Source organism: Pseudophryne corroboree, chromosome 2 (assembly GCF_028390025.1).
Source record: "Pseudophryne corroboree isolate aPseCor3 chromosome 2, aPseCor3.hap2, whole genome shotgun sequence".
NCBI lineage: Eukaryota > Metazoa > Chordata > Amphibia > Anura > Myobatrachidae > Pseudophryne > Pseudophryne corroboree.
The window spans coordinates 799,770,716-799,791,628 of NC_086445.1; the positions used below are offsets into that span (position 1 = coordinate 799,770,716).

Consider the following 20,913-nt stretch of genomic DNA (forward strand, 5'->3'; position numbering starts at 1 on the left):
AAAAAAAAAAAAAAAAAAAAGTACCTAATCCCTTCTAATATAAATAGATCTGCTATTCCCCCCAAAAAAAAAAAAAAACATGTTTAAAATTTTTTTATTTGTTTTCACCCTCCAAAGTGTGGCGGATTGAAAATGACGAATTTGCTGTCTAAAAGCACTGCTGTCGAATTTCCAAACTTGAATTGAATATGCTTTGGTCGAATTGCAGCACTTACATCATTGCAGAAAAGTCGAATTTGCAAAAATTCGAATTTCAAAAAGTCGAATTTTGAAAGTCCGTTTTTTGGTCGGAAAGCACTGAATTGCATAGGCGAATTTTTTTTTTGTCGAAAATGACCCGAAATTCGACAATTTCGGGAATTCGACCGCAATTGCATATACCCCATAGTGGTCAACCTAGACACTGTCGATCCAATTATCCACACCTGCCAGAATGCTGTGAAAGGAAAAGTGACCTCCCCATGCTGGAATTCACTATTACCTAAAAATGTAAGACACAGATTCATGAGCATTTAAATTATTAGTGCATCTGAGGCTGTATAAACCGACCACAATAATGGGTTATCTTTAACTGCCTGATCTATCTCTGGATAAAGACTGTGAAGAAATGTTATTAAATCACCCCGTGGTAAAAACTGTTTTTCTAATATTATTATATTGGCATATCTGTTAACCAATCCTTTAAATATCTCAGTAATCTCATAATTATAAGATTGTACCTGCGGGAAGTTGATGCGTCCACTGGACTTAGTTTTTGCGATTTTAACAAAGCTATGCGTGGTCTTTTGCCTTTCCAAATAAATTGTCTAAATGCATTTATCTTTGTAACATCCGCTTTACTAACCAATATAGGTAAGGATTGTATAAGATATAAAAGGCAGGGAAATGTGAACATTTTAATTAAACTAGCTCTGCCAAGATAGGAGAACAACAAACGGTTCCAACCCTCCAAATCTGAAGAGATTGCAGTAATTTTTTCTTTTATATTCACCCGGGTCTAATCTGGGTATTTTGGAGGTTTAATACCTAAACGATAGGGGATTTTGCCCACGTTAATGGTAATTGTCTACTCCATACCGGCCTAGTGACCTCCGGAGCTATTTAAACCTGATTCAGTATTTATTTATTTTTTCTTTTCTTTTTTACAAAAATTTAAAAAATAAGAATTTAGTTACCGATAATTCTATTTCTCATAGTCCGTAGTGGATGCTGGGGACTCCGAAAGGACCATGGGGAATAGCGGCTCCGCAGGAGACTGGGCACAAATAGAAAGCTTTAGTACTACCTGGTGTGCACTGGCTCCTCCCCCTATGACCCTCCTCCAAGCCTCAGTTAGGACACTGTGCCCGGACGAGCGTACACAATAAGGAAGGATTTTGAATCCCGGGTAAGACTCATACCAGCCACACCAATCACACCGTATAACTTGTGATCTGAACCCAGTTAATAGTATGATAACAGAGGAGCCTCTAGAAAAGATGGCTCACTACAACAATAACCCGATTTAGTTAACAATAACTATGTACAAGTATTGCAGACAATCCGCACTTGGGATGGGCGCCCAGCATCCACTACGGACTACGAGAAATAGAATTATCGGTAAGTAAATTCTTATTTTCTCTGACGTCCTAGTGGATGCTGGGGACTCCGTAAGGACCATGGGGATTATACCAAAGCTCCCAAACGGGCGGGAGAGTGCGGATGACTCTGCAGCACCGAATGAGAGAACTCCAGGTCCTCCTCAGCCAGGGTATCAAATTTGTAGAATTTAGCAAACGTGTTTGCCCCTGACCAAGTAGCTGCTCGGCAAAGTTGTAAAGCCGAGACCCCTCGGGCAGCCGCCCAAGATGAGCCCACTTTCCGTGTGGAATGGGCTTTTACAGATTTTGGCTGTGGCAGGCCTGCCACAGAATGAGCAAGCTGAATTGTACTACAAATCCAACGAGCAATAGTCTGCTTAGAAGCAGGAGCACCCAGCTTGTTGGGTGCACACAGGATAAACAGCGAGTCAGATTTTCTGACTCCAGCCGTCTTGGTAACATATATTTTCAGGGCCCTGACTACGTCCAGCAACTTGGAGTCCTCCAAGTCCCTAGTAGCCGCAGGTACCACAATAGGCTGGTTCAAGTGAAACGCTGAAACCACCTTAGGGAGAAATTGAGGACGAGTCCTCAATTCTGCCCTGTCCGTATGAAAAATTAGGTAAGGGCTTTTATATGACAAAGCCGCCAATTCTGAGACACGCCTGGCTGAAGCCAGGGCCAACAGCATTACCACTTTCCATGTGAGATATTTTAAGTCCACAGTGGTGAGTGGTTCAAACCAATGTGATTTTAGGAACCCCAAAACTACATTGAGATCCCAAGGTGCCACTGGAGGCACAAAAGGAGGCTGTATATGCAGTACCCCTTTGACAAACGTCTGAACCTCAGGAACTGAAGCCAGTTCTTTCTGGAAGAAAATCGACAGGGCCGAAATTTGAACCTTAATGGACCCTAATTTTAGGCCCATAGACAGTCCTGTTTGCAGGAAATGCAGGAAACGACCCAGTTGAAATTCCTCTGTAGGGGCCTTTCTGGCCTCACACCACGCAACATATTTACGCCAAATACGGTGATAATGCTGCACGGTTACATCCTTCCTGGCTTTGATCAGGGTAGGGATGACTTCATCCGGAATGCCTTTTTCCTTCAGGATCCGGCGTTCAACCGCCATGCCGTCAAACGCAGCCGCGGTAAGTCTTGGAATAGACAGGGTCCCTGCTGGAGCAGGTCCCTTCTTAGAGGCAGAGGCCACGGGTCCTCTGTGAGCATCTCTTGAAGTTCCGGGTACCAAGTCCTTCTTGGCCAATCCGGAGCCACGAGTATAGTCCTTACTCCTCTCCTTCTTATGATTCTCAGTACCTTGGGTATGAGAGGCAGAGGAGGGAACACATACACTGACTGGTACACCCACGGTGTTACCAGAGCGTCCACAGCTAATGCCTGAGGGTCCCGTGACCTGGCGCAATACCTGTCTAGTTTTTTGTTGAGGCGGGACGCCATCATGTCCACCTTTGGTTTTTCCCAACGGTTCACAATCATGTGGAAGACTTCTGGGTGAAGTCCCCACTCTCCCGGGTGGAGGTCGTGTCTGCTGAGGAAGTCTGCTTCCCAGTTGTCCACTCCCGGAATGAATACTGCTGACAGTGCTATCACATGATTTTCCGCCCAGCGAAGAATCCTTGCAACTTCTGCCATTGCCCTCCTGCTTCTTGTGCCGCCCTGTCTGTTTACGTGGGCGACTGCCGTGATGTTGTCCGACTGGATCAACACCGGCTGACCCTGAAGCAGAGGCCTTGCTAGGCTTAGAGCATTGTAAATGGCTCTTAGCTCCAGTATATTTATGTGAAGTGTTGTCTCCAGGCTTGACCACAAGCCCTGGAAATTTCTTCCTTGTGTGACTGCTCACCAGCCTCTCAGGCTGGCATCCGTGGTCACCAGGACCCAGTCCTGAATGCCGAATCTGCGGCCCTCTAGAAGATGAGCACTCTGCAACCACCACAGAAGAGACACCCTTGTCCTTGGGGACAGGGTTATCCGCTGATGCATCTGAAGATGCGATCCGGACCATTTTTCCAGCAGATCCCACTGGAACGTTCTTGCGTGGAATCTGCCGAATGGAATCGCTTCGTAGGAAGCTACCATCTTTCCCAGGACTCTTGTGCATTGAAGCACTGAGACTTGCCCTGGTTTCAGGAGGTTTCTGACCAGTTCGGATAGCTCCCTGGCTTTGTCCTCCGGAAGGAACACCTTTTTCTGGACTGTGTCCAGAATCATCCCTAGGAACAGAAGACGTGTTGTCGGAATCAGCTGCGATTTTGGGATATTTAGAATCCAGCCGTGCTGCCGTAGCACTACTTGAGATAGGGCTACTCCGACTACTAACTGTTCTCTGGATCTTGCTCTTATCAGGAGATCGTCCAAGTAAGGGATAATTAAAACGCCTTTTCTTCAAAGAAGAATCATCATTTCGGCCATTACCTTGGTAAAGACCCGGGGTGCCGTGGATAATCCAAACGGCAGCGTCTGAAACTGATAGTGACAGTTTTGTACCACAAACCTGAGGTACCCTTGATGAGAAGGGTAAATGGGGACATGGAGGTAGGCATCTTTGATGTCCAGAGACACCATATAGTCCCCCTCTTCCAGGTTCGCGATCACTGCCCTGAGTGACTCCATCTTGAATTTGAACCTCTGTATGTAAGTGTTCAAAGACTTCAGATTTAAAATAGGTCTCACCGAGCCGTCCGGCTTCGGTACCACAAACAGCGTGGAATAATACCCCTTCCCTTGTTGCAGGAGGGGTACCTTGATTATCACCTGCTGGGAATACAGCTTGTGAACTGCCTCCAATACTGCCTCCCTGTCGGAGGGAGACGTTGGTAAAGCAGACTTCAGGAACCGGCGAGGGGGAGACGTCTCGAACTCCAATTTGTACCCCTGAGATACTACTTGAAGGATCCAGGGGTCCACTTGCGAGTGAGCCCACTGCGCGCTGAAATTCTTGAGACGGGCCCCCGCGGCGCCTGAGTCCGCTTGTAAGGCCCCAGCGTCATGCTGAGGACTTGGCAGAAGCGGGAGAGGGCTTTTGTTCCTGGGAATTGGCTGTCTGTTGCAGTCTTTTTCCCCTTCCTCTGCCCCGGGGCAGAAAAGAGGAACCTTTTGCCCGCTTGCCCTTATGGGGACGAAAGGACTGAGCCTGATAAGACGGCGTCTTTTTATGCGGAGAGGCGACCTGGGGTAAAAATGTGGATTTCCCAGCAGTTGCCGTGGCCACCAGGTCCGATAGACCGACCCCAAATAACTCCTCCCCTTTATAAGGCAATATTTCCATATGCCGTTTAGAATCCGCATCACCTGACCACTGTCGCGTCCATAACCCTCTTCTGGCAGAAATGGACAGCGCACTCACTCTTGATGCCAGAGTGCAAATATCCCTCTGTGCATCTCGCATATATAGAAATGCATCTTTTAAATGCTCTATAGTCAACAATATACTGTCCCTATCCAGGGTATCAATATTTTCAGTCAGGGAATCCGACCAAGCCACCCCAGCGCTGCACATCCAGGCTGAGGCGATTGCTGGTCGCAGTATAACACCAGTATGTGTGTATATACTTTTTAGGATATTCTCCAGTTTTCTGTCACCTGGTTCCTTGAGGGCGGCCGTATCAGGAGACGGTAACGCCACTTGTTTTGATAAGCATGTGAGTTCTTTATCCACTCTAGGGGGTGTTTCCCAACGCGCCCTAACCTCTGGCGGGAAAGGGTATAATGCCTATAACTTTTTAGAAATTATCAGTTTTTTATCGGGGGAAACCCACGCTTCATCACACACCTCATTTAATTCATCTGATTCAGGAAAAACTACGGGTAGTTTTTTCACACCCCACATAATACCCTTTTTAGTGGTACTTGCAGTATCAGAAATGTTTAAAACCTCTCTCATTGCCGTGATCATGTAACGTGTGGCCCTACTGGAAGTCACGTTTGTCTCCTCACCGTCGACACTGGAGTCAGTATCCGTGTCGACGTCTGTATCTACCATCTGAGGTAACGGACGTTTTAGAGCCCCTGATGGTTTCTGAGACGCCTGGACAGGGACTAGCTGATTAGCCGGCTGTCTCATGTCATCAACTGTCTTTTGTAAAGAGCTGACATTGTCACGTAAATCCTTCCATAAAGCCATCCACTCAGGTGTCGGCTCCCTAGGGGGTGACATCTCTATTATAGGCAATTGCTCCGCCTCCACATCATTTTCCTCCTCATACATGTCGACACAAACGTACCGACACACAGCACACGCACAGGGAATGCTCTGATAGAGGACAGGACCCCACTAGCCCTTTGGGGAGACAGAGGGAGAGTATGCCAGCACACACCAGAGCGCTATATATATATATATATATATATATATATATATAGGGACAACCTTTATAAGTGTTTCTCCCTTTATAGCTGCTGTATTGTTAATATCCCGCCAATTAGTGCCCCCCTCTCTTTTTTACCCTGTTTCTGTAGTGCAGGACTGCAGGGGAGAGTCAGGGAGACGTCCTTCCAGCGGAGCTGTGAGGGAAAATGGCGCCTGTGTGCTGAGGAGATAGGCTCCGCCCCCTTCTCGGCGGCCTTTCTCCCGCTTTTTGTGGAAATCTGGCAGGGGTTAAAATTCATCCATATAGCCCAGGGGGCTATATGTGATGCATTTTCGCCAGCCAAGGTGTTTCTATTGCTGCTCAGGGCGCCCCCCCCTAGCGCCCTGCACCCTCAGTGACCGGAGTGTGAAGTGTGCTGAGAAGCAATGGCGCACAGCTGCAGTGCTGTGCGCTACCTTGTGGAAGACCGGATGTCTTCTGCCGCCGATTTTCCGGACCTGTTCTTGCTTCTGGCTCTGTAAGGGGGCCGGCGGCGCGGCTCTGGGACCGAGCTCCAAGGCTGGGCCTGTGATCGGTCCCTCTGGAGCTAATGGTGTCCAGTAGCCTAAGAAGCCCAATCCACTCTGCACGCAGGTGAGTTCGCTTCTTCTCCCCTTAGTCCCTCAATGCAGTGAGCCTGTTGCCAGCAGGTCTCACTGAAAATAAAAAACCTAAACTAAAACTTTCACTAAGAAGCTCAGGAGAGCCCCTAGTGTGCACCCTTCTCGTTCGGGCACAAAAATCTAACTGAGGCTTGGAGGAGGGTCATAGGGGGAGGAGCCAGTGCACACCAGGTAGTACTAAAGCTTTCTATTTGTGCCCAGTCTCCTGCGGAGCCGCTATTCCCCATGGTCCTTACGGAGTCCCCAGCATCCACTAGGACGTCAGAGAAATCACGTTTAAATATCTATTATTTTAATAATGTGATCATTAAAAAAAAAAATCTACTATTTTGGGGACATGGGATCATGATCACTGTGGTCCACAGGGGTAATGGGAAGCACCTCTGATATAGGCAGCTGCTGGAAGATAACCTTCCAGCAGGCGCCCAGTGGGCATTTCACCTGTCATTTTTCAAACACAGCCTGTAACATGGCATCTAGGAGCTGATTGTCTGGTACTTTATCTATCCACTTTATCTCTTTCCAAGGCATAGTATATAGGCATCAAAATCTGATGTTCCATTTCTCTGCACAGGCTGCCACCTTTGATATATTTCTGGTCCTTTATCAATGTATTAAGTTATTTATATATCACAAACACATTATGCAGTGCTTTTCAGTCATTCACATCAGTGGCGTTTACAATCTATATTCCCTATTACATGGACACACACTACGGATAATTTTTTTGGGCAACTAACCTGCTGGTATGTTTTTGGAGTATGGGAGATACAACCAAAGTACCCACGCAAGTAAATCCACGCAAACACAGGAGAAACATACAAACTGCACACAAATGGGCCATGACCGGGAATTGAGCTAATAACTTTATTAGCGTGAGGCAGTAATGATAAACACTATGCCTTTCATGACGCACTATGACAGTGATTGGGAACCTTTGGTACTACACATCCCAGCATGCCCTGCTACAGATTTAGCATGGACAAATAGCAAAACTGTAGCAGGGCATGCTGGGATGTGCAGTTCAACAACAGCTAAAGTGCCCAAAGGTTTCCCATCACTGCACTATCATACCTCAATAAACTTTGCAAGCAAATATGTTCATCTCAAACATTTTTAGCATGCCATGAACACAGAAATGTTGTTAGAGAAGAGCTGAGATGCTATCCTCAATAGCTAGTGAACTAAACATATAAAAAAATGAATACAAAAAATATACACTTTATTGCACTCTTTTGAGGTATTTGCTTACAGAGGTTCGATGAAGAGTTAAATACTAAAGGACCCCATCAACTAGGGAGTTTTATCTCAGCAATGAGTTGGATCCAATTTTCCTGCAATCTGGCTGGGAGCTTCTCGAGAGCCCTGCAATTGCGATTTGCTACTTGAGTGTATTTTTCTCTTACGTCCTAGAGGATGCTGGGGACTCCGTAAGGACCATGGGGATAGACGGGCTCTGCAGGAGACATGGGCACTTTAAGAAAGAACTTTAGGTATGGGTGTGCACTGGCTCCTCCCTCTATGCCCCTCCTCCAGACCTCAGTTTATTACTGTGCCCAGAGGAGACTGGGTGCATTACAGGGAGCTCTCCTGAGTTTCCTGAAAAGAAAGTATATTTGTTAGGTTTTTCATTTTCAGGGAGCCTGCTGGCAACAGACTCCCTGCATCGAGGGACTGAGGAGAGAGAAACAGACCTACTTTAATGTTAGGCTCTGTTTCTTAGGCTACTGGACACCATTAGCTCCAGAGGGATCGGTACGCAGGTCTCACCCTCACCATCCGTCCCAGAGCTGTGCCGCCGTCCTCCTCGCAGAGCAGGAAGATAGAAGCTGGGTGAGTATGAGAAGGAAGAAGACATCAGAGGCGGCAGAAGACTTCAGATCTTCATAGAGGTAACACACAGCGGTAATGCTGTGCGCCATTGCTCCCACACAGCTCACACACGGCAGTCACTGTAAAGGTGCAGGGCGCAGGGGGGGCGCCCTGGGCAGCAATATAAACCTCATTTTCTGGCAAAAGTACATATATACAGCTGGGCACTGTATATAAAAGAGCCCCCGCCAGTTTTTTCAATATTTGAGCGGGACCGAAGCCCGCCGCTGAGGGGGCGGAGCTTGTTCCTCAGCACTCACCAGCTCCATTTTCTCCACAGCACAGCGCTGAGAGGAAGCTCCCCGGACTCTCTCCTGCTTATCCACGGTGAAAGAGGGTTTTAAAGAAGGGGGCACATAATTTGGCGCAAAATACAGATTACAGCGCTTTCTGGGTAAACATATTGTGTGTTTTTTCTTGGGTCATTGGCGCTGGGTGTGTGCTGGCATACTCTCTCTCTGTCTCTCCAAAGGGCCTTGTGGGGGAACTGTCTTCAGATAAGAGGATTCCCTGTGTGTGTGGTGTGTCGGTATGTGTGTCTCGGCATGTCTGAGGTAGAAGGCTCTCCTAGGGAGGAGGTGGAGCAAATGAGTGTGGTGTCTCCGTCGACAACGCCGACAACTGACTGGATGGATATGTGGAATGTTTTAAATGCTAATGTGAATTTATAGCACGAAAGACTGGACACAAAGCTGAAGCTAGGGAACAGGAAGGGAGTCAACCCCTGCCTGTCCCTATGTCGCAGGGACCTTCGGGGTCTCAAAAGCGCCCACTATCCCAAATAGTAGACACTGATACCGACACCGATTCTGATTCCAGTGTCGACTACGATGATGCAAAATCACAGCCAAAATTGGCTAAAAGTATTCGGTATATGACTATTGCAATAAAGGATGTACTGCATATCCCTGCTGACCACTCTGTCCCTGACACGAGGGTACACATGTTTAAGGGAAAGAAAGCTGAGGTAACCTTTCCCCCCTCTCATGAGCTGAACGAGTTGTGTGAAAAAGCGTGGAAATCTCCAGATAAGAAACTGCAGATTCCCAAAAGAATTCTTATGGTGTATCCTTTCCCGGCAAAGGACAGGATACGGTGGGAATCCTCCCCTAAGGTGGACAAAGCGTTGACACGCTTATCCAAAAAGGTAGCGCTGCCATCCCAAGATACGGCTACCCTTAGGGATCCTGCTGATCGCAAGCAGGAGGGTACCTTGAAGTCCATTTACACACATTCTGGTACCTTACTCAGACCGGCGATAGCGTCGGCTTGGGTTTGTAGCGCTGTAGCAGCGTGGACAGATACCTTACCGATGGAAATTGATACCCTGGATTAGGATAACATTTCATTGACCCTAGGACATATTAAAGATGCTGTCTTATACATGAGAGATGCTCAAAATGACATTGGTCTACTGAGTTCTAGAGTCAACGCTATGTCGATTTCTGCTAGACGAGTCCTATGGACCCGGCAATGGACAGGTGATGCCGACTCAAAGAGGCATATAGAGGTTTTACCTTACAGGGGTGAGGAACTGTTTGGGGACGGTCTCTCGGACCTGGTCTCCACAGCTACGGCAGGTAAATCAAATTTTTTGCCTTATATTCCCTCACAGCCTAAGAAAGCGCCACATTATCAAATGCAGTCCTTTCGGTCACAGAGAAACAAGAGAGTACGAGGTGCGTCCTTTCTTGCCAGAGGTAAAGGCAGAGAGAAAAAGCTGCAAAACACAGCTAGTTCCCAGGAACAGAAGTCCTCCCCGGCCTCTACTAAATCCACCGCATGACGCTGGGGCTCCGCTAAGGGAGTCCGCCCCAGTGGGGGCACGTCTTCGACTTTTCAGCCACATCTGGGTTCACTCACAGGTGGATCCCTGGGCAATAGAAATTGTTTCTCAGGGTTACAAGCTGGAATTGGAAGAGGTGCCTCCTCGCCGGTTTTTCAAAACGGCCTTACCGGCTTCTCCCCCAGAAAGGGAGATAGTGTTAAATGCAATTCACAAATTGTATCTTCAAAAGGTGGTGGTAAAAGTTCCCCTACTTCAACAAGGGAGGGGATATTACTCAACCCTGTTTGTAGTCCCGAAACTGGACGGTTCAGTCAGACCCATTTTAAATTTAAAATCCCTGAAGCTATACTTGAAAAGGTTCAAGTTCAAGATGGAATCGCTAAGACCAGTCATCGCCAGCCTGGAAGGGGGGGATTGGATGGTATCCCTGGACATGGAGGATGCATACCTTCATGTTCCCATATATCCAACTCATCAGGCGTACCTGAGATTTGCGGTACAGGATTGTCATTACCAATTTCAGACGTTGCCGTTTGGGCTTTCCACGGCCCCGAGGATTTTCACCAAGGTAAAGGCGGAAATGATGGTGCTCCTGCGCAGGCAGGGTGTCCCAATTATCCCATACTTGGACGATCTCCTCATAAAAGCGAGATCACGAGAGCAGTTGCTGAACAGCGTGTCACTTTCACTGAAGGTGTTACAGCAACACGGCTGGATTCTCAATATCCCGAAGTCGCAGTTGGTTCCTACGACTCGTCTGACCTTCTTAGGCATGATTCTGGATACGGACCAGAAAAGGGTTTATCTTCCGACAGAAAAGGCCCAGGAACTCATGACTCTGGTCAGGAACCTATTGAAGCCAAAACAAGTGTCAGTGTATCACTGCACTCGGGTCCTGGGGAAGATGGTGGCATCTTACGAGGCCATTTTCCTTCGGCAGGTTCCATGCGAGGACTTTCCAATGGGACAATACTGGACAAGTGGTCCGGGTCACATATACAGATTCATCAGTTGATCACCATGTCCCCCAGGGCCAGGGTATCTCTCCTGTGGTGGCTACAGAGCAAACAGGGAAGAAACTTCCAAGGTCTTTGGTCAAGTCAAGAGACTTGTCTTCACTTCAACGTCCTGGAACTGAGGGCCATATACAACGCCCTTCGTCAAGCAGAGACCTTGCTTCGCGACCTACCGGTTCTGATCCAGTCAGACATCACCACCGCAGTGGCTCATGTAAACCGCCAAGTCGGCACAAGAAGCAGAGTGGCAATGGCAGAAGCCACCAGGATTCTTCGCTGGGCGGAAAATCATGTAAGCGCTCTGACAGCAGTGTTCATTCCGGGAGTGGACAACTGGGAAGCAGACTTCCTCAGCAGACACGACCTGCATCCAGGAGAGTGGGGACTTCATCAGGAAGTCTTCGCAAAGATTGCAGGTCAGTGGGGACTGCCACAGATAGACATGGTGGCCTCCTGCCTCAACAAAAAGCTGCAGGGGTATTGCGCCAGGTCGAGACCCTCGGGCAGTGGCTGTGGACGCCCTGGTGACACCGTGGGTTTTCCAGTCGGTCTATGTGTTTCCTCCTCTTCCTCTCATCCCAAAGGTGTTGAGAATAATAAGAAAAAGAGGAGTGCAGACAAATCTCATTGTTCCGGATTGGCCGCGAAGGGCCTGGTATCCGGATCTGCAGGAGATGCTCACAGAAGATCCCTGGCCTCTAAGACAGGACCTTTGCAACAGGGACCCTTGTCTGTTCCAAGACTTACCGCGGCTGCGTTTGACGGCATGGCGGTTGAACGCCGGATCCTAGCGGAAAAGGGCATTCCGGATGAGGTCATTCCTACTCTAATAAAGGCTAGGAAGGACGTGACAGCTAAACATTATCACCGTATATGGCGAAAGTATGTTTCTTGGTGTGAGGCCAGGAATGCTCCTACGGAAGAATTCTATCTGGGCCGTTTCCTTCACTTCCTACAAACTGGAGTGAATTTGGGCCTAAAATTAGGCTCCATTAAGGTTCAGATTTCGGCCTTATCCATTTTCTTTCAGAAGGAATTAGCTTCTCACCCAGAAGTAAAGACTTTTGTGAAGGGAGTGCTGCATATTCAGCCTCCTTTTGTACCTCCGGTGGCGCCTTGGGACCTTAACGTGGTGTTGAGTGGTTTGAACCACTTAAAACAGTGGAGTTAAAATATCTCACTTGGAAGGTGGTCATGTTGTTAGCCTTGGCTTCGGCTAGGCGAGTGTCGGAATTGGCGGCTTTGTCTCATAAAAAACCCAAATCTGGTTTTCCATATGGATAGAGCGGAATTGCGGACCCGTCCTCAATTTTTGCCTAAGGTGGTGTCATCTTTTCATATGAACCAACCTATTGTGGTGCCTGTGGCTACGCGATACTTGGAGGATTCCGAGTCCCTTTATGTGGTCAGGGCTTTGAAAATTTATGTGGCCAGAACGGCTAGGGTCAGAAAAACAGAAGCACTGTTTGTACTGTATGCAGCCAACAAGGTTAGTGCTCCTGCTTCAAAGCAGACTGTTGCTCGCTGGATCTGTAACACGATTCAGCAGGCTTATTCTACGGCTGGATTGCCGTTACCAAATTCGGTTAAGGCCCATTCCACTAGAAAGGTTGGCTCTTCTTGGGCGGCTGCCCGAGGTGTCTCAGCATTACAACTGTGTCGAGCTGCTACTTGGTCGGGGTCAAACACCTTTGCAAAGTTCTATAAGTTTGATACCCTGGCTGAGGAGGACCTCCTGTTTGCTCAATCGGTGCTGCAGAGTCATCCGCACTCTCCCCATGGTCCTTACGGAGTCCCCAGCATTCTCTAGGAGTTAGAGAAAATAAGATTTTAAACCTACTGGTAAATCTTTTTCTCCCAGTCCGTAGAGGATGCTGGGCGCCCGTCCCAAGTGCGGACTACTTCTGCAAGACTTGTATATAGTTTTGCTTACATAAGAATTATGTTATAGTTTTCATTGGTATCAGACTGATGCTGTGTTGTTTTCATACTGTTAACTGGTAAGTATATCACAAGTTACACGGTGTGAATGGTGTGGGCTGGTATGAATCTTGCCCTTGGATTAACAAAAATCCTTTCCTCGTACTGTCCGTCTCCTCTGGGCACAGTTTCTTTAATTGAGGTCTGGAGGAAAGGCATAGAGGGAAAAGCCAGTGCACACCCACACCTAAAGTTCTTTCTTAAGGTGCCCATGTCTCCTGCGGAGCCCGTCTATCCCCATGGTCCTTACGGAGTCCCCAGCATCCTCTACGGAATACGAGAAAAAGATTTACTGGTAGGTTTAAAATCTAATTTTTACATGTGATTTATCTCATGCAATCTAATGTTATTAAACCTATTTCTCTGCAATTGAGATAAATATAACGTGTCGCACGTGTGATCTGCGATTGCGATGTGAGAAACACCGGAAGTGCACTGCATCGCAATCGTCCGAAAAGGACATGCAATGTGACACTTTTCATGCTATCTGTCTCAGGAATTCATCCCAATTGCATAAAAACAGGCAATATCGCAATAGTGGATGGGGACCTTACCACAAATATTAAACATGGTCCTGACAATTTTATGCTGCTTACCTTTACATCTCTGTGAATTATGTTGTTATCATGACAATAGCGCAGTGCCTCCAGAATCTGCCGCATATAGTGGCTGTAACAAAAAACAACACTAAATTAAATTATATACGAAACAGCTACCTCCCCTCCAAATAAAAAAAAAATGAGAAAACAAATGCTCTTGGAAAATAAAATCTGTTAAATCTAATACCAAAATGACAAGAAAAACACTGCATAGCTTTACATAAAACAAAAGGACTTAACATTTCAAGGTAACCTGTTGCCAGGTTCCAGTCTTTAGGTTGACAAGACTTAGGTAGATAGTGTCTTAAGTCGACCACTACTGGTCGACAGTAAGTAGGTCGACATGGTTTCTAGGACAATAGCTAGTGAGTGCCAGCTGTGCTGACAGCTGTGGTGTGGGGCTATGAAATGTGGGGGTTGGAAACCAAGTAAAAAGTGGTCCCAGAAATTCAAGATTGTCAGAACAGACCCTCTCATGATCCCGACTGCCCTCTGAGACGGATGTCTGTGGCCCCGCTGGCACAGCTAAGGTGGCTTGGGCAAGCTCTTCACTGGGCACAGACAACTCCATGTCACTATCATCCTCGAAAAGCATCTGTAACAATGGTGGGCTCTATTGACTGCTCTCCGGAGTTGAAGTTGGCACTGCTGTCTGCATAGCAGCGCCAACTGAGAAGGAAAAGGCGATATGGTTTGATACTGCAGAATTCCCAACAATAACATTGCAGAGATCATAAGGTAAAATTTCTATTGTGGTCGCAGACCTGGCTGTATCGTCTTCAGTTTGCCAACTCTCTGTTGCTGAGTTTTCTTCACCCACCAGGCACACAGGATGTTGGCCATATTGCTATTTACACTCACATCCTTCACTGTCCTAGTTATTTGGTACTTTATTTCCTCCTTTCCCCAATCACTTCCTCGCCATGCCAGTGACATTTTACAGCGTAAGCACAGTGCTCCTGAAGCACATGCAGTCGTCTTGGCACTCTGTGCCGTCTGCCGCTGATGAGGTAATCAGTAACAGCCTCAGGCACCCCCGCACAGTCAGTCAGCTCCTTATCAGACGATCTGTGTCTAAAAACACATGCCGTAAAATTCAGACTTCAGCCGGGGCACTGACCCAGGTTGCAAGTCCCGGGAATAACCCTGGTCGATTGAAGGGGCATGGACCAGAAACTGTCAACCCTGGGCGAACCCTTTCAGACATAAGCCAGACATGGGTAGCTTTGCTATGCCCTTGCAAAATACCAGGTTTATCTGTAACATGGCAGTTAAGAGCCGATTGTCTGGTACTTTATCTCCGCCTACTTTCTCTCTCTCTCCCTCCCTCTCTCTCTAAGACCTAGTACGTTGAGCTCTTAGTTTCTATGCCGATTCATTTCCCTAAAATGGGGCACTGAAGCATTGTTCTGTTATGGAAAGTACTGTACCAAAGTGTATGAAAAATAAGATTTTACTTACCGGTAAATCTATTTCTCATAGTCCGTAGTGGATGCTGGGGACTCCGTAAGGACCATGGGGAATAGACCAGCTCCGCAGGAGACATGGGCACTTTAAGAAAGAATTTAGATTCTGGTGTGCTCTGGCTCCTCCCTCTATGTCTCTCCTCCAGACCTCAGTTAGAGAAACTGTGCCCGGAAGAGCTGACCGTACAAGGAAAGGATTTTGGGAATCCAGGGTAAGACTCATACCAGCCACACCGTATAACTTGTGATAACTTTACCCAGTTAACAGTATGAACAATCACAGAGCATCAGATAAACTCTGATGCAACTATAACATAACCCTTATTTAAGCAATAACTATATACAAGCATTGCAGAAGAAGTCCGCACTTGGGACGGGCGCCCAGCATCCACTACGGACTACGAGAAATAGATTTACCGGTAACCAAAATCTTATTTTCTCTAACGTCCTAGTGGATGCTGGGGACTCCGTAAGTACCATGGGGATTATACCAAAGCTCCCAAACGGGCGGGAGAGTGCGGATGACTCTGCAGCACCGAATGAGCAAACACAAGGTCCTCCTCAGCCAGGGTATCAAACTTGTAGAACTTTGCAAAGGTGTTTGAACCTGACCAAGTAGCCGCTCGGCAAAGCTGTAATGCCGAGACCCCTCGGGCAGCCGCCCAAGAAGAGCCCACCTTCCTTGTGGAATGGGCCTTTACCGATTTAGGCAGCGGCAACCCAGCCGCAGAATGAGCCTGCTGAATCGTGTTACAGATCCAGCGAGCAATAGTTTGCTTTGAAGCAGGCGCCCCAAGCTTGTTGGAAGCATACAGGATAAACAAAGATTCTGTTTTCCTGACCTTAGCCGTTCTGGCTACATAAACCTTCAAAGCCCCGACTACATCCAGTGACTCGGAATCCTCCAAGTCAGTAGTAGCCACAGGCACCACAATAGGTAGGTTTATATGAAAGGATGAAACCACTTTCGGCAGAAATTGTGGGCGGGTCCGCAGTTCTGCTCTATCCGCATGGAAAACCAGATAAGGGCTTTTATGTGACAAAGCCGCCAATTCTGACACACGCCTAGCGTAAGCCAAGGCTAATAGCATGACCACCTTCCACGTGAGATATTTTACTTCCACCGTTTTGAGTGGTTCAAACCAGTGTGATTTCAGGAAACTCAACACCACGTTATGATCCCAAGGTGCCACTGGAGGCACAAAAGGGGGCTGAATATGCAGCACTCCCTTTACAAACGTCTGAACTTCAGGCAGAGAAGCCAGTTCTTTTTGAAAGAAAATGGATAAGGCGAAATCTGAACCTTAGTGGAATCCAATTTAAGGCCCAAAGTCACTCCCGACTGTAGGAAGTGAAGGAAAAGGCCCAGCTGGAATTCCTCCGTAGGGGCATTCCTGGCCTCACACCAAGCCACATATTTTCGCCATATACGGTGATAATGTTGAGCCGTCACATCCTTCCTAGCCTCTATCAGCGTAGGAATGACCTCATCCGGAATGCCTTTTTCTGCTAAAATCCGGCGTTCAACCGCCATGCCGTCAAACGCAGCCGCGGTAAATCTTTGAACAGACAGGGCCCCTGTTGCACAAGTCCTGTCCTAGAGGCAGAGGCCACGGGTCCTCTGTGAGCATTTCTTGCAGATCTGGATACCAAGTCCTTCTTGGCCAATCCGGAACAATGAGTATTGTTCTCACTCCTCTTTTTCTTATGATTCTCAGCACCTTGGGTATGAGAGGAAGAGGAGGAAATACATAGACCGACGGGAACACCCACGGTGTTACCAGTGCGTCCACAGCTATCGCCTGAGGGTCTCTTGACCTGGCGCAATATCTCTGCAGCTTTTTGTTGAGGCGGGAGGCCATCATGTCCACCTGTGGCAGTTCCCACCGACTTGCAATCTGCATGGAGACTTCTTGATAAAGTCCCCACTCTCCCGGGTGGAGGTCGTGCCTGCTGAGGAAGTCTGCTTCCCAATTGTCCACTCCCGGAATGAACACTGCTGACAGTGCGCTTACGTGATTCTCCGCCCAGCGAAGAATTCTGGTGGCTTCTACCATCGCCACCCTGCTCCTTGTGCCGCCTTGGCGGTTTACATGAGCCACTGCGTTGATATTGTCTGACTGAATCAGAACCGGTTGGTCGCGAAGCAGGGACTCCGCTTGACGTAGGGCGTTGTATATGGCCCTTAGTCCCAGGATGTTGATGTGAAGGCAAGTCTCCTGACTTGACTACAGCCCTTGGAAATTTCTTCCCTGTGTGACTGCCCCCCACCCTCGGAGGCTTGCATCCGTGGTCACCAGGACCCAGTCCTGAATGCCGAATCTGCGACCCTCGAGAAGGTGAGCACTCTGCAGCCACCACAGGAGAGACACCCTGGCCCTGGGGGATAGGGTGATTAACCGATGCATCTGAAGATGTGATCCGGACCACTTGTCCAGTAAGTCCCATTGGAAGGTCCTCGCATGGAACCTGCCGAAGGGAATGGCCTCGTATGATGCTACCATCCTTCCCAGGACTCGAGTGCAGTGATGCACTGACACCTGTTTTGGTTTTAATAGATTCCTGACCAGTGTCACGAGCTCCTGAGCTCTCTCTATCGGGAGATAAACCCTTTTCTGGTCTGTGTCTAGGATCATGCCTAGGAGAGGCAGATGAGCTGTAGGAACCAACTGCGACTTTGGAATATATAGAATCCAGCCGTGTTGCCGTTACACTTCCAGAGAAAGTGATACGCTGTTCAGCAACTGCTCTCTTGATCTCGCTTTTATGAGGAGATCGTCCAAGTACGTGATAATAGTGACACCTTGCTTCCGTAGGAGTACCATCATTTCCGCCATTACCTTGTGAATATTCTCGGGGCCGTGGAGAGACCAAACGGCAACGTCTGAAATTGGTAATGACAATCCCGTACTGCAATTCTGAGGTACGCCTGATGAGGTGGATAAATGGGGAAATGAAGGTATGCATCCTTTATGTCACCATTAAATCTCCCCTTTTCAGGCTTGCAATGACAGCTCTTAGCGATTCCATCTTGAACTTGAACCTTTTCAGGTATATGTTCAGGGATTTTAAATTCAATATGGGTCTGACCGAACCGTCTGGTTTCGGGACTACAACATGGTCGAATAATAACCCCCTCCTTGTTGGAGGGGAACCTTGACCACCACCTGTTGAAGATACAATTTGTGAATTGCAGTTAACACTGTTTCCCTCTCGTGGGGGGAAGCCGGCAGGGCCGTCGGTGAGGGGGCATCTTCTCAAAGTCTAGCTTGTATCCCTGAGACACAATATCTATTGCCCAGGATCTAACAGGGAGTGAACCCACTTGTGGCTGAACTTACGAAGGCGTGCCCCCACCGGGCCTAGCTCCGCCTGTGGAGCCCCAGCGACATGCGGTGGATTTTTGTAGAGGCCGGGGAGGACTTCTATTCCTGGGAACTAGCTGTGTTGTGCAGCTTCTTTCCTCTGCCCCCGCCTCTGGCAAGAAAGGACGCACCTCTAACTTTCTTGTTTCTTTGTTCGAAAGGCTGCATTTGATAATGTCGTGCTTTCCTAGGCTGTGCAGGAATATAAGGCAAAATATCAGAATTACCAGCTATAGCTGTGGAGACCAGGTCCGAGAACCCTTCTCCACACAATCCTCAGCCTTCCATATGCCTCTTAAGTCGGCATCATCTGTCCCTTGCATATTCTACAGGACACGTCAAGCAGAAATCGACATAGCTTTGACTCTAGGACCCAGTATACTCATGTCTCTTTGGGCATGTTTTATATATATATATATTTATTACACACACATACTAGGGTCTCAATCTCTGCTGTACCTGTCCACGCTGCCACAGCGCTATAAACCCATGCCGACACAATCGCCGGTCTAAGTAGTGTACCAGAATGTGCACGCTATCTGCAGGATCCCTGAGAATAGCTGTTACGTCAGGGCTACCTTTTGGGCAAACGTGACACCCTAGGGGAAGATTCCCATCACATCCTGGCCCTAGTGGGGAAAGGATACTGCCTGAGAATTCTTTGTGGGAAACTGCAGTCTCTTGTCTGGAGATTCCCGCTCTTTTTAATCATGAGAGGAGGGAAATTTACCTCAGCTTTCTTCCCCTTAAACATGTGTACCCTTGTGTCAGGGACAGATGAGTCATCAGTGATATGCAAATCATCTTTTATTACAATAATCATATATTGAATACTTTTCTGCCATTTTGGCTGTAACTTTGCATTATCGTAGTCGACACTGGAGTCAAACTCCGTGTCGATATCAGTGTCTATTATTTTGGATAGTGAGCATTGAGAGACTCTGAAGGTCTCTGCGACATAGGGACAGTCTGTTCTCTAATCTTTTGTGCAATAATTTCACCTTAGCACTTAACTACATATATCCAAACAGGTGTCGGCGTTGTCGACGGAGACACCCTCTCACACACATATTTGCTCCATCTCCTCCTTAGGGGAGCCTTTTACCTCAGACATGTCGACACACACGTACCGACACACCACACACTCAGGGAATGCTCATCTGAAGACAATTCCCCCATAAGGCCCTTTGGAGAGACAGAGAGAGAGTATGCCAGCACACACCCCAGCGCTATTAACCCAGGAATAACAGTATCTTAATGTTAACCCAGTAGCTGCTGTTTATATTGATTTTTGCGCCTAATTATGTGCCCCCCCCCCTCTTTTTACCCTCTTCTACCGTGTAACTGCAGGGGAGAGACTGGGGAGCTTCCTCTCAGCGGTGCTGTGGAGAAAAAACATGGCGCTGGTGAGTGCTGAGGAAGAAGCCCCGCCCCCTCGACGGCGGGCTTCTGTCCCGCTTTCATGTACAATTTTGGCGGGGGCTCATACATATATACAGTGCCCAACTGTATATTATGCAAACTTTTGCCAAATAGGTCTCTAATTGCTGCCCATGGCGCCCCCCCCCTGCGCCCTGCACCCTTACAGTGACCGGAGTATGTGGGTGTAGTGTGGGAGCAATGGCGCACAGCTGCAGTGCTGTGCGCTACCTCATATGAAGACTGGAGTCTTCTGCCGCCGATTTCGAAGTCTTCTTGCTTCTTTCACCCGGCTTCTGTCTTCCGGCTCTGCGAGGGGGACGGCGGCGCGGCTCCGGGATCGGACGACAAAGGGTGAGATCCTGTGTACGATCCCTCTGGAGCTAATGGTGTCCAGTAGCCTAAGAAGCAGGACCTATCTTCAGAGAGTAGGGCTGCTTCTCTCCCCTCAGTCCCACGATGCAGGGAGTCTGTTGCCAGCAGAGCTCCCTGAAAATAAAAAAACCTAACAAAATACTTTCTTATAGCAAGCTCAGGAGAGCTCACTAAGTAGCACCCAGCTCGTCCGGGCACAGATTCAAACTGAGGTCTGGAGGAGGGACATAGAGGGAGGAGCCAGAGCACACCAGAATCTAAATTCTTTCTTAAAGTGCCCATGTCTCCTGCGGAGCCCCCAGCATCCACTAGGACGTTAGAGAAATAAGAGTTATGTCAGAAGGGACCAGTCCTATTGTGCTGGTTTACCTTATAAGAACTTTTGGAGAAAATGCCAACACTTAAAAAACACTATGAAAATATTTGTTAAGGTTTTAATTATATATGTACATCCTT

General features: G+C 47.9%; 1 protein-coding gene across 13 annotated transcripts in view; it reads right to left on the bottom strand.

The window, feature by feature from the left end:
• Positions 1–20,913, bottom strand: part of CASK (calcium/calmodulin dependent serine protein kinase) — an 887,710-nt gene that overhangs the window by 565,428 nt on the left and 301,369 nt on the right. For all 13 annotated transcript variants that reach the window (XM_063955614.1, XM_063955617.1, XM_063955611.1 and 10 more), the window contains exon 5: positions 13,830–13,902. In XM_063955614.1, coding sequence (XP_063811684.1) covers positions 13,830–13,902 — 73 coding nt within the window. The remainder of the gene's footprint in view (positions 1–13,829; positions 13,903–20,913) is intronic.